General features: G+C 40.3%; 3 protein-coding genes across 10 annotated transcripts in view; all 3 read right to left on the bottom strand.

The window, feature by feature from the left end:
* rassf3 (Ras association domain family member 3) overlaps positions 1-1,028 on the bottom strand; it is a 67,756-nt gene extending 66,728 nt beyond the window's left edge. The window contains exon 1 of the mRNA XM_051420049.1: positions 411-1,028. Within this exon, the coding sequence (XP_051276009.1) occupies positions 411-906 (496 nt within the window). The 5' untranslated portion in view covers positions 907-1,028. The remainder of the gene's footprint in view (positions 1-410) is intronic.
* A 902-nt stretch (positions 1,029-1,930) lies between these two features.
* Positions 1,931-6,947, bottom strand: LOC127374597 (apoptosis facilitator Bcl-2-like protein 14). 2 transcript variants are annotated; one of them, XM_051420144.1, is made up of 7 exons: positions 6,788-6,947; positions 4,789-5,209; positions 3,798-3,911; positions 3,590-3,648; positions 3,088-3,243; positions 2,846-2,959; positions 1,931-2,304 (listed from the first exon to the last, which is right to left on the bottom strand). In XM_051420144.1, exons 2-7 carry the CDS (start codon positions 5,198-5,200, stop codon positions 2,263-2,265), a joined length of 897 nt encoding a protein of 298 aa, XP_051276104.1. In that variant the 5' UTR covers positions 5,201-5,209; positions 6,788-6,947; the 3' UTR covers positions 1,931-2,262. The 2 variants fall into 2 exon arrangements, with proteins under 2 accessions (XP_051276104.1, XP_051276105.1); XM_051420145.1 differs by lacking the exon at positions 6,788-6,947 and adding an exon at positions 6,591-6,778.
* A 2,488-nt stretch (positions 6,948-9,435) lies between these two features.
* dgki (diacylglycerol kinase, iota) overlaps positions 9,436-12,500 on the bottom strand; it is a 70,920-nt gene continuing 67,855 nt past the window's right edge. For all 7 annotated transcript variants that reach the window (XM_051419837.1, XM_051419840.1, XM_051419841.1 and 4 more), the window contains one exon: positions 9,436-12,500. This exon is cut by the window's right edge and continues 455 nt beyond it. The gene's annotated coding sequence lies outside the window, so the exon portion shown is untranslated.

Genomic DNA, 12,500 nt, shown 5'->3' with positions numbered 1-12,500 from the left:
CTCTTTTATTATCTTTAACATAGTTTAACAGTTGCTTTTAAAGTCTGAATGTGCAGCAAAAGAAATATTTTACTCTACAAAACCTCCAAATAATATATGTTTTATATTTATTTATTTTATATTTAAAATACTCAGAGAAGTGAACAGAGTTTGGTGACGTCATTGTTATAAACTCTTATTATTATTAACTTATTCATTTCAGTTTGGGACTGTGTGAAATTTATTTATTTATTTATTTATTTATTTATTTATTTATTTATTTATTGTACTTTGCTTACAGGAAGTTGTGATTAGTATTAAAGTTTAACCTGTTACAGAATAAAAGCATCAAACCTAATCAATAATCAATTAGATCAATACACTGTAAAACCAGATGAGTTCATTTAACTGAAACCCCCCCCCTCACCCACCTGCACAGGTGAGACCCTGCTGGAGGATGTAGTCGCAGCACACATCGCACCAGGTGTTCTCTCCCCCAGGCTCGAAGGTGTGACCCTCCCCGGACTCCTCTCTCACCCTGGGGTCCCTCTCTGAGAAGATGGTCCTCACATCGGGGGGTCTGAAGCCCTTCTTCCTGCTCCGCTGTGGCCCCCCACCCTCTGGCTCTCCGTTCCTCCGCTCCTGGCTCCCCTCCGGCTGTCCCCTCTCGCTCCAGGCCGCCTCCAGGCTCTCCAGGCGGGGGGGCAGAGGAGACGGATGCCGCCGGACGGCTCTCACCACCGCGCCCTTGTTGGCTTTAGAGATCCGCATCTTGGCGCCCGGCAGCGGCCAGGTCGCCTCCAGCGGGTCGGTCAGTGTACCGGGGGATTTGTTGACATGAACGGTCCGCACGGTTAACGGAGAGTCATCCGTGACCGAGGAGCGCGTGGGCACGTATTTCCGACCCTGGTGCACGACGTTAAACATTACGCACAGTCCTCAAAGTCCGCGAGGAGCCGGTGGAGGGTAGTGACACAGCGGAGACGTCATTGTTGTCGGTGATGACACCGAGCGATGATCCGTGAGCTGCGGGTGGTTTGTTTGTTGTCGGTGAGCAGGTTGAGGCAGTCTGGGTGTGCAGGGGAACGGGTTGGATCTCATTTCACTGCCGGAGACACCGGAGCGCTCCAGGAAGGAGGACGCGCCAAACTCCGTTTAGAAAAATGCTCATTTAACGATTCTTTTACCGTCAGGCTGCGTCATCACGTGACAAACTAATAACTAATAACTCGATAAATGTAATAGATTGTCCTCTTTAGTTCGGCATGAGTTTCATCACCTACAAGCGCACATATAATAAAATAATAACTTTTATTATTGGGTGGTTTCTTCCTGTGAACATTAAGCCATATCTCAACATTTAGATTTAATTAAAGCAAAGCTGTTAGAGTTCATTATTTATCTGCCGAATCCGTCGAATAAACTCATTTAACAACTTTTTACTTGAGAAATAATTACAAAATTAATTAGAATTTTTAAAAAAGGTGAAATACTTTAAATGATCAAAAATCTAAATGGAGTTCACAACGACTGTTAGTATAATGTAGGTCGTCATTTGACCACACAGCGGCGCTGTTTGAGCAATTAAAGTAAAACCAGGACAACTCTGATTATAATAAAGTATCTTTAATGTCTTTAAATTACAGTTCATCACATTCTTATGACACCAATTAAAAAACACACACACACACACACACACAGACAGACAGAGACACACACACACACACAGACACACACACACACACAGACAGCAGAGACACACACACACACACACAGTGTAACACACAACACCCTTTTTTTTTATAAAAAGTGCAAGTGCTGAAAATACTTTTTATAAAACTACAGAAATAACCTGTTTCAATCTCCCTGAAAAACTACTGATGATGTTTTATGTGTGTGTGAGTGTGAGTGTGAGTGTGTGTGAGTGTGTGTGAGTGTGTGAGTGTGTGAGTGTGTGTGAGTGTGTGTGTGTGTGTGAGTGTGTGTGTGTGAGTGTGTGTGAGTGTGTGTCTCTGAGTGTTCTTCCAGCAGAAGTAGAACCGAGCCTTTAGGTCCAGTAACTGTAGTAATTAATGTTGGAACAGTGTTTTTAAGACTTTGGCACATCAGATAATATTACAATAAAGTTTTCCCATAATGCATCCTGATACTAATGCTGGATCTTTATGTAAACTTTTTGTTCCTCGTAGCCTCGTTTAAAGTCCGCGGGAGCCTGAACGCCTCGCTGAGGGGGGGGCGGCGCTGACCCGATGGAACCGGTTGGCGGCTCTGGAAGGAGACGGTTCACTGGACCTCGTCCTCATCATCACTGTGGAAGGCTTCCTCCTGTGGAGGGCGGGAAACATTAACATTAGTGTGTGTGTGTGTGTGTGTGTGTGTGTGTGTGTGTGTGTGTTACACTGTGTGTGTGTGTTACAGTGTGTGTGTGTTACAGTGTGTGTGTGTGTGTTAAACTGTGTGTGTGTGTGTGTGTTACACTGTGTGTGTGTGTGTGTTACACTGTGTGTGTGTTACAGTGTGTGTGTGTGTGTGTGTGTGTTCCACTTGTGTGTGTGTGTGTTACAGTGTGTGTGTGTGTGTTGTGTTGTGTGTGTGTGTGTGTGTTACACTGTGTGTGTGTGTTACAGTGTGTGTGTGTTACAGTGTGTGTGTGTGTGTTACACTGTGTGTGTGTGTGTGTGTTACACTGTGTGTGTTCCACTGTGTGTGTGTGTGTGTTCCACTGTGTGTGTGTGTGTGTGTTACACTGTGTGTGTGTTACACTTGTGTGTGTGTGTGTGTGTGTGTTACACTGTGTGTGTGTGTTCCACTGTGTGTGTGTGTGTTACACTGTGTGTGTGTTACACTGTGTGTGTGTTGTACGTACGTATCCTCCCTGCTGTTGGACCCAGGGTGAGAAGTACATCTGCAGGTATTTGGCTCCGTGGTCGAGCATGCGGTTCCTGGGCAGAGAGACGGTGGCAGACAGACGGGTGGTGACCTGCAGGAGAAACACAATGATGATGTCACAGTGTGTGGTGGTATTGAATAATGAGGTAATGTGTGTTACAGGTCACAGTTTACAGACAGTAGAGCCTACAGAGCCTCAGTGGGGGGGGGGTAACTGACCTCACAGGTCACAGCGATCTGGGTTTTAGGTGAAGCTTGTGGGCCCCAGAGCGTCGGGTTGGGGGAGCGGAGACCCATCCTCTCCAGGAGTCTGCTTATCAAGTTCTCAAAGAAAGAGAAGTTCAAGAAGAGTTCTCCATCTACAGCCTTCAGATCCTGGAGGACAGACAGACAGACAGACAGACAGACAGACAGACAAAAAAAAAAAAAAAAAAAAAAAAAAAAAAAAACAGGTATTAAACAGACAGACAGACAGAGAGAGAGAGACATCAGACACAGATATTAAACAGCAGACAGACAGAGAGAGACAGACAGACAGACAGACAGACAGACAGACAGACAGACAGAGAGAGAGAGAGAGAGAGAGAGAGAGACAGAGAGACATATCAGACACAGATATTAAACAGACAGACAGACAGAGAGACAGACAGAGAGACAGACAGACAGACAGACAGAGACAGACAGACAGACAGACAGACAGACAGACAGACAGACGTCCTACCTCATTCACCCTGTCTCCAGTCTCTCTCAGCAGCAGGGCGATCACTTTCTCCACATCGTCTAGAACAAAGAACGCCGACAGTCAAACACTGCGTCAGACGCCATTTTATTAGATCATGTGACCAGCTGTGACGAAGATGATGAAGATGATGAAGATGATGAAGATGATGAAGAGCAGTTTGTGTGATAAACATTAAATCTGATCTCACCTTCTGGAGCGTCTGACTCGATCTCTGGAGGACTGAACTTGATTTCATCTGCGAGCTCCGTCAGTCGACTCACCGCCTCCTCTAGCTCCTCCTCCTCCTCCTCCTCTTCATCATCTACACACACACACACACACACACACACACACACACACACACACACACACACACACACACACACACACACACACACACACACACACACACACACACGTTAACAAAGAGAAAGAACAAGTCCATACCAACATCTGAAGCAGCGTTTTCTCAGAAACAGGAAGACCGATGAAGAGCTGATGAAGAACTAATAAAGAGCTGATGAAGAGCTGATGAAGAACTAATAAAGAGCTGATGAAGAGCTGATGAAGAACTAATGAAGAGCTGATGAAGAACTAATGGAGCTGATGAACTAATAAAGAGCTGATGAAGGCTGATGAAGACTGATGAAGAGCTGATGAAGAACTAATAAAGAGCTGATGAAGAGCTGATGAAGAACTAATAAAGAGCTGATGAACTAATAAAGAGCTGATGAAGAACTGATGAAGAGCTGATGAAGAACTGATGAAGAGCTGATGAAGAACTAATGAAGAGCTGATGAAGAACTAATGAAGAGCTGATGAAGAGCTGATGAAGAACTAATAAAGAGCTGATGAACTAATAAAGAGCTGATGAAGAGCTGATGAAGAACTAATGAAGAGCTGATGAAGGCTGATGAGACTAATAAAGAGCTGATGAACTAATAAAGAGCTGATGAAGAGCTGATGAAGAACTAATGAAGAGCTGATGAAGAGCTGATGAAGAACTAATAAAGAGCTGATGAACTAATAAAGAGCTGATGAAGAGCTGATGAAGAACTAATGAAGAGCTGATGAAGAGCTGATGAAGATACTTTAGCTCTGATTTCTTTCCCTAACATTTGTTGGACTGTAAACAATTATTGATTAATCTGATCAATATTATAAGTAATTAAATAATAACCCCCCCCATTAACACTGACCTCCAGCGAGACAGCGGTTGTAGGCGGCGGGTTTGTTCTCGGGGATTCTGGGTAAATCTTCGTCTTCAGTCTGAGGTTTGATACACCGGAGGATCAACGCCAGACGTTTCAACCCCCTCGTCCTCTTCTTCCTCTTCTCCTCCTCCTCCTCAGTCTGAGGGGGGGGGGGTTTCTGGTCATGAATGTCGCCATTTTGTGCCACCAGGTCGTTGGGGGGTGCCGGGTCAGCGACCTTCAGCGGGCGCCTCCTCTTAGCGTACGCCCGGAGCAGTCTGAGCTCCGGCGTGTTCTCGGGGTCCGAGCTGGATCTGGTCTCAGGGTCGGTTCTGCTGCTGCTGGGGAGGTCGCCGCGGTTGGGGAGGTCGCCGCGGTTGGGGAGGGGGTCGTGGATCTCCACCTGACCGTTGGCCATGTTGGTTTACTGTCGGTGAGAAAGACCAGAATCAGAATCAGGATCAGGATCAGAATCAGAATCAAGATCAGTTTGTGTTAATGAAGTTGAAGCTGCTCTTCTATCTGACACTGAATCAATAATCTATAAATCAATATATTTTAGGCCTCGAACAGTCTGAGGAGGTTGTGATGCGTTCGAGGAACCTTTCTGAGGGTGTTTTTAATTCCACTGTATCAGTTTATTATCACTTCATGTGTTAATGTCGCCCTCTGCTGGAAACCAACAGAAAGCATCAGGATCATGTTGAGGCATGTTCCAACAGAGAACCAACAGAACCAACACAGAACCAACAGAACCAACAGAACCAACACAGAACCAACAGAACCAGGATCAGTTAGTTACCTGACACTTAATCTGAGTATCACTAAAATAAAGTAACTTATTACTAACTCATTACTTTAGGATTAACCTGAACATCAAATATGCAAATAAAGACAAGAGAACAGAGATAAAGAACATAATAATATTATTATTAATAATATTATTATTAATATATATATTTGTTATAATAATAATAATAATAATAATAATAATAATAATAATAATATTGTTAATAATAATAATAATAATATTAATAATAATAATAATATTGTTAATAATAATAATAATAATATTGTTAATAATAATAATAATAATATTGTTAATAATAATAATAATATAACCTTCCACACTGTTTCTTTAAAGAAATTGATTTTTAAATTAAACTCATCCAGCTTTAACAGATTCATTACTTTTTGTTGTATCCTGATTACTAACTCAAGTTACATGTAATCAGTTACTCCCCGAGGCTGATAATAAACAGCTGTTACTGTAAACAAACAAACAAACAAATGTAGATAATTAACTGTTGTAATAATCCATAAAATATATACTTAAAGCCAATTTATCCTCCCTACAGAGCTCATACAGTTAGTAACCTATTATATTACAACAACAACAATAACAACAACAACAACAACAAAAATAACAACACTAATAATAATAACAACAACACTATTAATAATAACAACAACACTATTAATAATAATAACAACACTAATAATAATAATAATAATAACAACACTAACAACAACACTAATAATAATAATAATAACAATAATAATAATAATAATAATAACAATAAGTACTTAGCTGTGGCTGTTAGCAATATAAATGCTACATGTTTTTTTTGGGGGGTTTTTTTATGTAAAGTGTCTTTGAGTATTTAGAAAGGCGCTTATAAATAAAATGTATTATTATTATTATTATTATTATTATTATTATTATTATTGTTATGTTAGCTTCCCTCTCACTGACGATAAAAAACAACTTTTGCTCCGAGAATTAAAACTGAGAACTACAAACTGACCTTTACCGGCTCCGGTTGTTGTGTCTGACAGACAAACGGAACTTTATTGAAACTCTGACGGTCGCCATTAACCGTTGAACTGGTTCAGGTAAACTTTAGAAACACTTCGTCAACCGCCAGAAGAACCGGAATAAAGCTCTTCCCCCGGTTTAATTCCTCCTTCCTGAAGCTAAAGTCTGTTAAACTCGAGTACTTACGGTGCGAACGGTTAAACAGCCGGTAAAAGACGTTAAATCCTCCACTGACTGCGTTCCGTACGGTGTTTCTACCGGTTGCTCTGCCGGAGAGCACTGAACCGCCGCTGCGCCGCAACAGCTGTATTTATACGTTCCTGCGTCATTACGTAGACGTCTCCTCGTGACTTTCTCGTAATTAAGGATCTAAACGATGAAAACCAGGACAGGTTAAAACTGTGTTTTAACTATAATTCTGCTTTATTTTAGGTTGTTAGTATTATTATTTTATATGTTTCTTACCAATCTGTATATATAAATATATATTTTACAATGTAAACGTGTTTCCTGTGCCAATAAAGGCCCTTTAAATTGAATTAATTATATTAATGATACTAAAAGCATACCGTGATCACAGTAAGAGCACTTTAACAAGCCTGGATTATAATAAATGTGTTTACTATCAACTGCTCTTCTTAAAATATCTCTGGGAAGTGAAAGTGAAACAGAAAAATAATGACACAGCAAATAAAAACTGATGATTGTTCAAGTTACAGCTGTCATTCTGACTCATTGTTATTATTTTCTTCACTTAAAAGGAATTTTTCAGCAAATTCACAGAGTCAGCGGGAATCCCCAGATCCTCTCTGTGTGTCATGTGACTCGTTTAGCCTCAAACTATTTCATTAGATTATCTACTGGGTGGAAACTGTGCTGGTTCCCGGTGCAGCGGGGTACAGAGCTGAAACTGAAACACAACCTCAGCTCTACAGGAACTCTTCCTCCTCTTCCTCCTCTTCCTCCTCGCTGCTGCAGCGTCTCACTGTGCACCGAGGTAATAGTTACATCATGACTCACCTGGAGGTCTTACAAGAAAGGTAACGCTTTTTTTGGAAGGAATTTCCAGCTGTGACTCAGTCTGACAGCCACGTGATGAATGTCGCGTTCAGGCTCCAGGGTTAAAGTGGAACCACACATACAGCAGGAATGTCCCTGAACGCCTCAAACAGTAACTCACCTCTTATTAATGTCTGTATCACATCAATATCGGTAATAATGACTGATAAAGGTCACTCTCTGTTACCAGATATTGATTATACACATTCATCACATATAATATGATTCCAATCAATATAATGTGACATCATGTTTGCTGCTGTTTTTTAAAGCTGTTCTATGAGTCTGATCTAAGATAAGAAAAGAAGAAGAGCTGTTTAAAGGTGCAGTGTTTGAGGATTTAGTGACATCAGACAGCATCTGTGGATAAAAACGTCTCATTCTGAGGCAACAAAAACACAATCATTCTTATATTCAGGTGATTAAACACAAATTAAAACAGATATGAATATTATATTTCTCACAACATGTTCCACACAACCTTTAATGTTTCCTTCCACAACTGGTTTAGATGTTTGTAGCTGTCCTTTAATGTCCTAACTGAAATATTTCAACATCTATTAAATGAATTATCACGTTGAAGATGTCCTGATGTTTTATTGAGCGCCACCGCTTTACCTTTAAAATGATATATTTACAGGATCAGCTCCTTTCTTTCTATAAAAGGAAAATGTAGTTTTCAGTTTCCATCCTTCTCTCCATTTGTTGTATTTATTCCTGTTTATTAGAATAAAAACCTTTTTGTTTGGATTGTTTCTCCCCCGGACATTTCAGAGACAGGGCTGCACAATTCATTTAAATATTACTACAGTGTGACAAACAGCATTATAATGAAGAACTGTAGTGCTGCAGAGAACCTGCTCCACAAATATTCTCCTGTAGATTTGTTAGGGATTAGTCTTTTCAATATATTTTAATACACATAGATGTGAAAGCCTGCATTTTATAAAGATAAGAAACACCTGTCTGTGGGAGGAAGAATGGGTTATCTCCAAGGTCGGAGGCACCCAGTTCTGACCGTCGCTCTAGTTTCATAAATAATATCAGTTGGGAGGGAGAGCAGGGTGGAATTATTAATTTTCTTTTAGGGCGCTGTCTCCTAGGAATTGGTTGGGTCGTGTGCCAAGAGGCTGGGACCAGTCTGAGCACCAACAAGTAAGCACCAAGTCTAAACCACGGTTGCTTCCCATCTCATTGCTCAATGTTAAACAAACATAACCTCCTGTGACCTTTGGTCATGACTCTTTTGGGGCGAGGAAAGAGGGAGTAACAGCACTCCGCTGACTGTGGCTTCTCAATCCAACAAGATCCTCGTACAAGTTTTATTTGAATTATACAATTCTAAATAAACTTCTTAACTGAGAGAAGTTGTTTGTCTTATGTCCTAAAGATCATTTTGATACACGACTGATTCCAGAAAACATGTTTGTTTGGTGCAAAAGACCCAAAAAATCATCATAATCTTAATAGTAAAACTGTGATACAGAAATGATAATTCCTACTATAATACTATACTGTGACTGAGTACAGCCTCACAGTTTAACTGTTTATTTAAGATCATTTTGATATATTATTGTCTCTGAACTTTAACCTTTTGGCCTTGATGCACTTTTAATTGAATTTTCGAGGTTTAATATTTAAATATTTAAACAGTTGTTTTAGAAGCTTCATTGTGAGGTCAGACGGGTTATTAACTGAAATATTAGGAACCTGATGGAGGTCAGACTGTTTGGAGTCAGTGTGAAAATGTTACTGTTCAGAATGAAAGAAAAACATTGTGTGTTCACTATTTTTATATCTGAATGTTTAAATTTACATTAACAAGTGAAGAAGTGAGTTCTTCATCAGTCGATGGTTTCAGAAAGAGGAAACTCCTCAGTTTAGTAACTCAGGTTTCCCCAACAGTCACTCAGTTAGGAAATAAGTTCAGAGGCAAAACTACAGCAACATCTTTAAAATGAAACGAAACAACAAACTTCAAGTAATCCCATCATCATCATCATCATCATCATCATCATCGTCAGCAGCAGCAGAAAAATAAGAAATACAAAAGCAAAAGAAACAAAAACACCAACACATGTCCAACCTAAGAGGAAACTCAGGTAGAAATCCTTTAAAACTAGAATAATTTAATATTTAAACAACAATAATGCCAGAAAATAATCCCAAGGTTAGAAAAACGCCATGCAGAACCAAACGCTGATGAGAGACACAGTTTAATACAAAGTTTCTACTCAATAGAAAGAGTGATAAGAAGCGTGTGTGCACGTCATTCAGAGCGGGCCTAGCTTATTACGACAGTCATAAAAGAGTTCATTTACACAGTCGGTCTGTTGCTCGTCTGCAGACGCTCAGAGGAAGGTCTCGGTGTCGGCTCACAGCGCGAGCCGTCGCAGGAGTCCGGCAGCACAAATATTACACAGAAATAACCCGCTCAGGTTTCTATGAAATGCTGCTGAAAGCTCTGGAAGAAATGTAGTAAGTGGACCTTTAATAACGTTGGAGCTGAATATCAGGATGGTTCAACGTCCTGATTAAAACCAGATCCGTTCATTTAACGTTAAAGTGTTCGCACCGATTACAAAGAAAAACAAACTGGTGTTTTATAAGTCACAAACATTCTTCATTAAACTGCTTTTACTTATTTTAAGTGACACTGACTTCATTCTGCTATTTGTACCAAGAAAAGAAAAGATCTAGTAAAAGTATTTAATCAGGAATGTTTCTGTAACTGAGCTAACAGTGGCTATCAGATGTAGATATAGATTAGCTAGCTTGTTAAAATCGTTAAAAGACTGTTTGTCACTGTCGGAAATTAAAATCTCTTTTGACTTCATGGGAGCACTTTGTATAAAAAGGATCATGATTCCCTCCGACAGTTGAACTCAACATCCTCTTCCTTTAAACCTTCTGACGTCAGTGAAGAGCTGCTGAGAGCTCTGGGAGATTTACAGTAAGTGCACCTTGAGTGAATGAATGCTCGCTGCTCGGCCTCCTGCAGCTTTACTGTGGAATAAAAACCACAAACAGAAACCGAAGGAATGATTCATAAACACGTGTTTGAGTGAACTGAGTGCCAGACTTCTGACGACGGCTCCGTCCGACAAATGTTTCCCCACAAACACTCGGGAGAGCGGTTCCTACTTTCTATGTTCACTGACAGGTTTGATCAGAAGAGAGCTCACAGGGTTGTTTGAGTTCAATCCACTGACATACACAACAACAACAACAACAACAACAACATAACAACAACAACAATAAAAACAACGAGACAATCCTATCCCCAACCAGCACTGAAGTAAGATTGCACATTCGATGCTCCTCGGTGCTCAACGCTCGACTACGGTAAAAACATTAATGTAATGTAAACCACTGAGAGACAATGCAAACAATAAGACTCATATTGCATTGAATATGGCTCAGATTCTTCTTCTCTTCTTGGATAAATGCTGCGCGCGCACACACACACACACACACAGTAACACACACAGACACACACGCACACACACACACACAGTAACACACACAGACACACACACACAGTCTGTAGTTCTGTAGCTGCACAGAAAACAGATTGAAGCTTCTTCTCTTCAGATTTGATATGGAATGGGGAATATTATCTCTCTCTCTCACACACACACACACACACACACACACACACACACACACACACACACACACACACACAAGCTGCATGTGGAGAGCCTGGTTGGGGGGGGGGAGTACCGGACACACACACTGTCCCACTGTGAAAGGGTGAATGTTATGGGTCAGTGATTAAGCTTTAAAACTGTTTTTTTTTTTAACAGAGTCTGCTGTGAGTCAACCTGCTGATCAATAACGATCAATAAGGATCAATAACAGCTGCACAGGGATTTATGGTGGAACTCCTGTTGGTTTTCTTTGTGGTCTGATTGTGGTCTGATTGTGGTCTGATTGTGGTGGTGGATTTAGTCGTGTTACGCTGTGAATTCGAGCTGCAACCAAAGATTATTCCCATTATTGATTTATCTTTATTACTTTCTACATTAATCCATCTCTGATCACCGATCAGATAAAGATATTTATGATCATAAAAGAGTAAAAAAAACAGTAAATATTTCAATGAGGCTGAAACTGTGAAGTTTTGGCATTTTTACAAAAACACAAAAGGCAAAATAGTTGAGACTGATTTTCTGTTGGTTAACGGATTAATATCCATTCTGAGATCAATATTAATATTAATATTTGAGTTGAGTCTTATTGTGATTATTTATCTGTCTGAAGCTGTGAATCAGGTGTTTGTCCTTCCTTCTGGCCACCGTCTGTCTGTACTGTTGTATGACCTCCATTAGATATTTATGTCCCAGTGAAGCAGTCAGAGGAGTTTTATCATCGGTTTGGTTATTTGATATCATTTTATATTATAAGACTGTAATATAAACTAATATTAAATATCCTCATTAATACTTTAAGAAAGATTTTTCTATCCATATTCTTTTCTGACTTTTTTCCCCACTACAACACCAATGAAACTAAATCTGTACGTTTGCTATGAGAACATAGATATCATCAATAATCATCAATAATCATCAATAATCAGCACTGAGCACCAACAGCAGCAACCTGGTGGACTCGCAGTAAGAACAGGATACTGATGATTGCTGAGGGCGAACTGAGCCTCAAATAAACACTGTTAGAGTTTAAGAACCAAATTCAGCCTCTCAGTGTAGAGAGTGAGACCACTGTGAGGATCCTTCCTGGGGGGGGTGAGAGAGTGAGACCACTGTGAGGATCCTTCCTGGGGGGGGCAGATATGACACTATCAGTGCAATGTCTTTGGCACACAGGTTTTATGGGG

This window comes from Dicentrarchus labrax, unplaced genomic scaffold (genome assembly GCF_905237075.1).
Source record: "Dicentrarchus labrax unplaced genomic scaffold, dlabrax2021, whole genome shotgun sequence".
NCBI lineage: Eukaryota > Metazoa > Chordata > Actinopteri > Moronidae > Dicentrarchus > Dicentrarchus labrax.
Note: the sequence above shows the minus strand (reverse complement) of the source record. Positions and strands in the feature narration are given on the sequence as shown.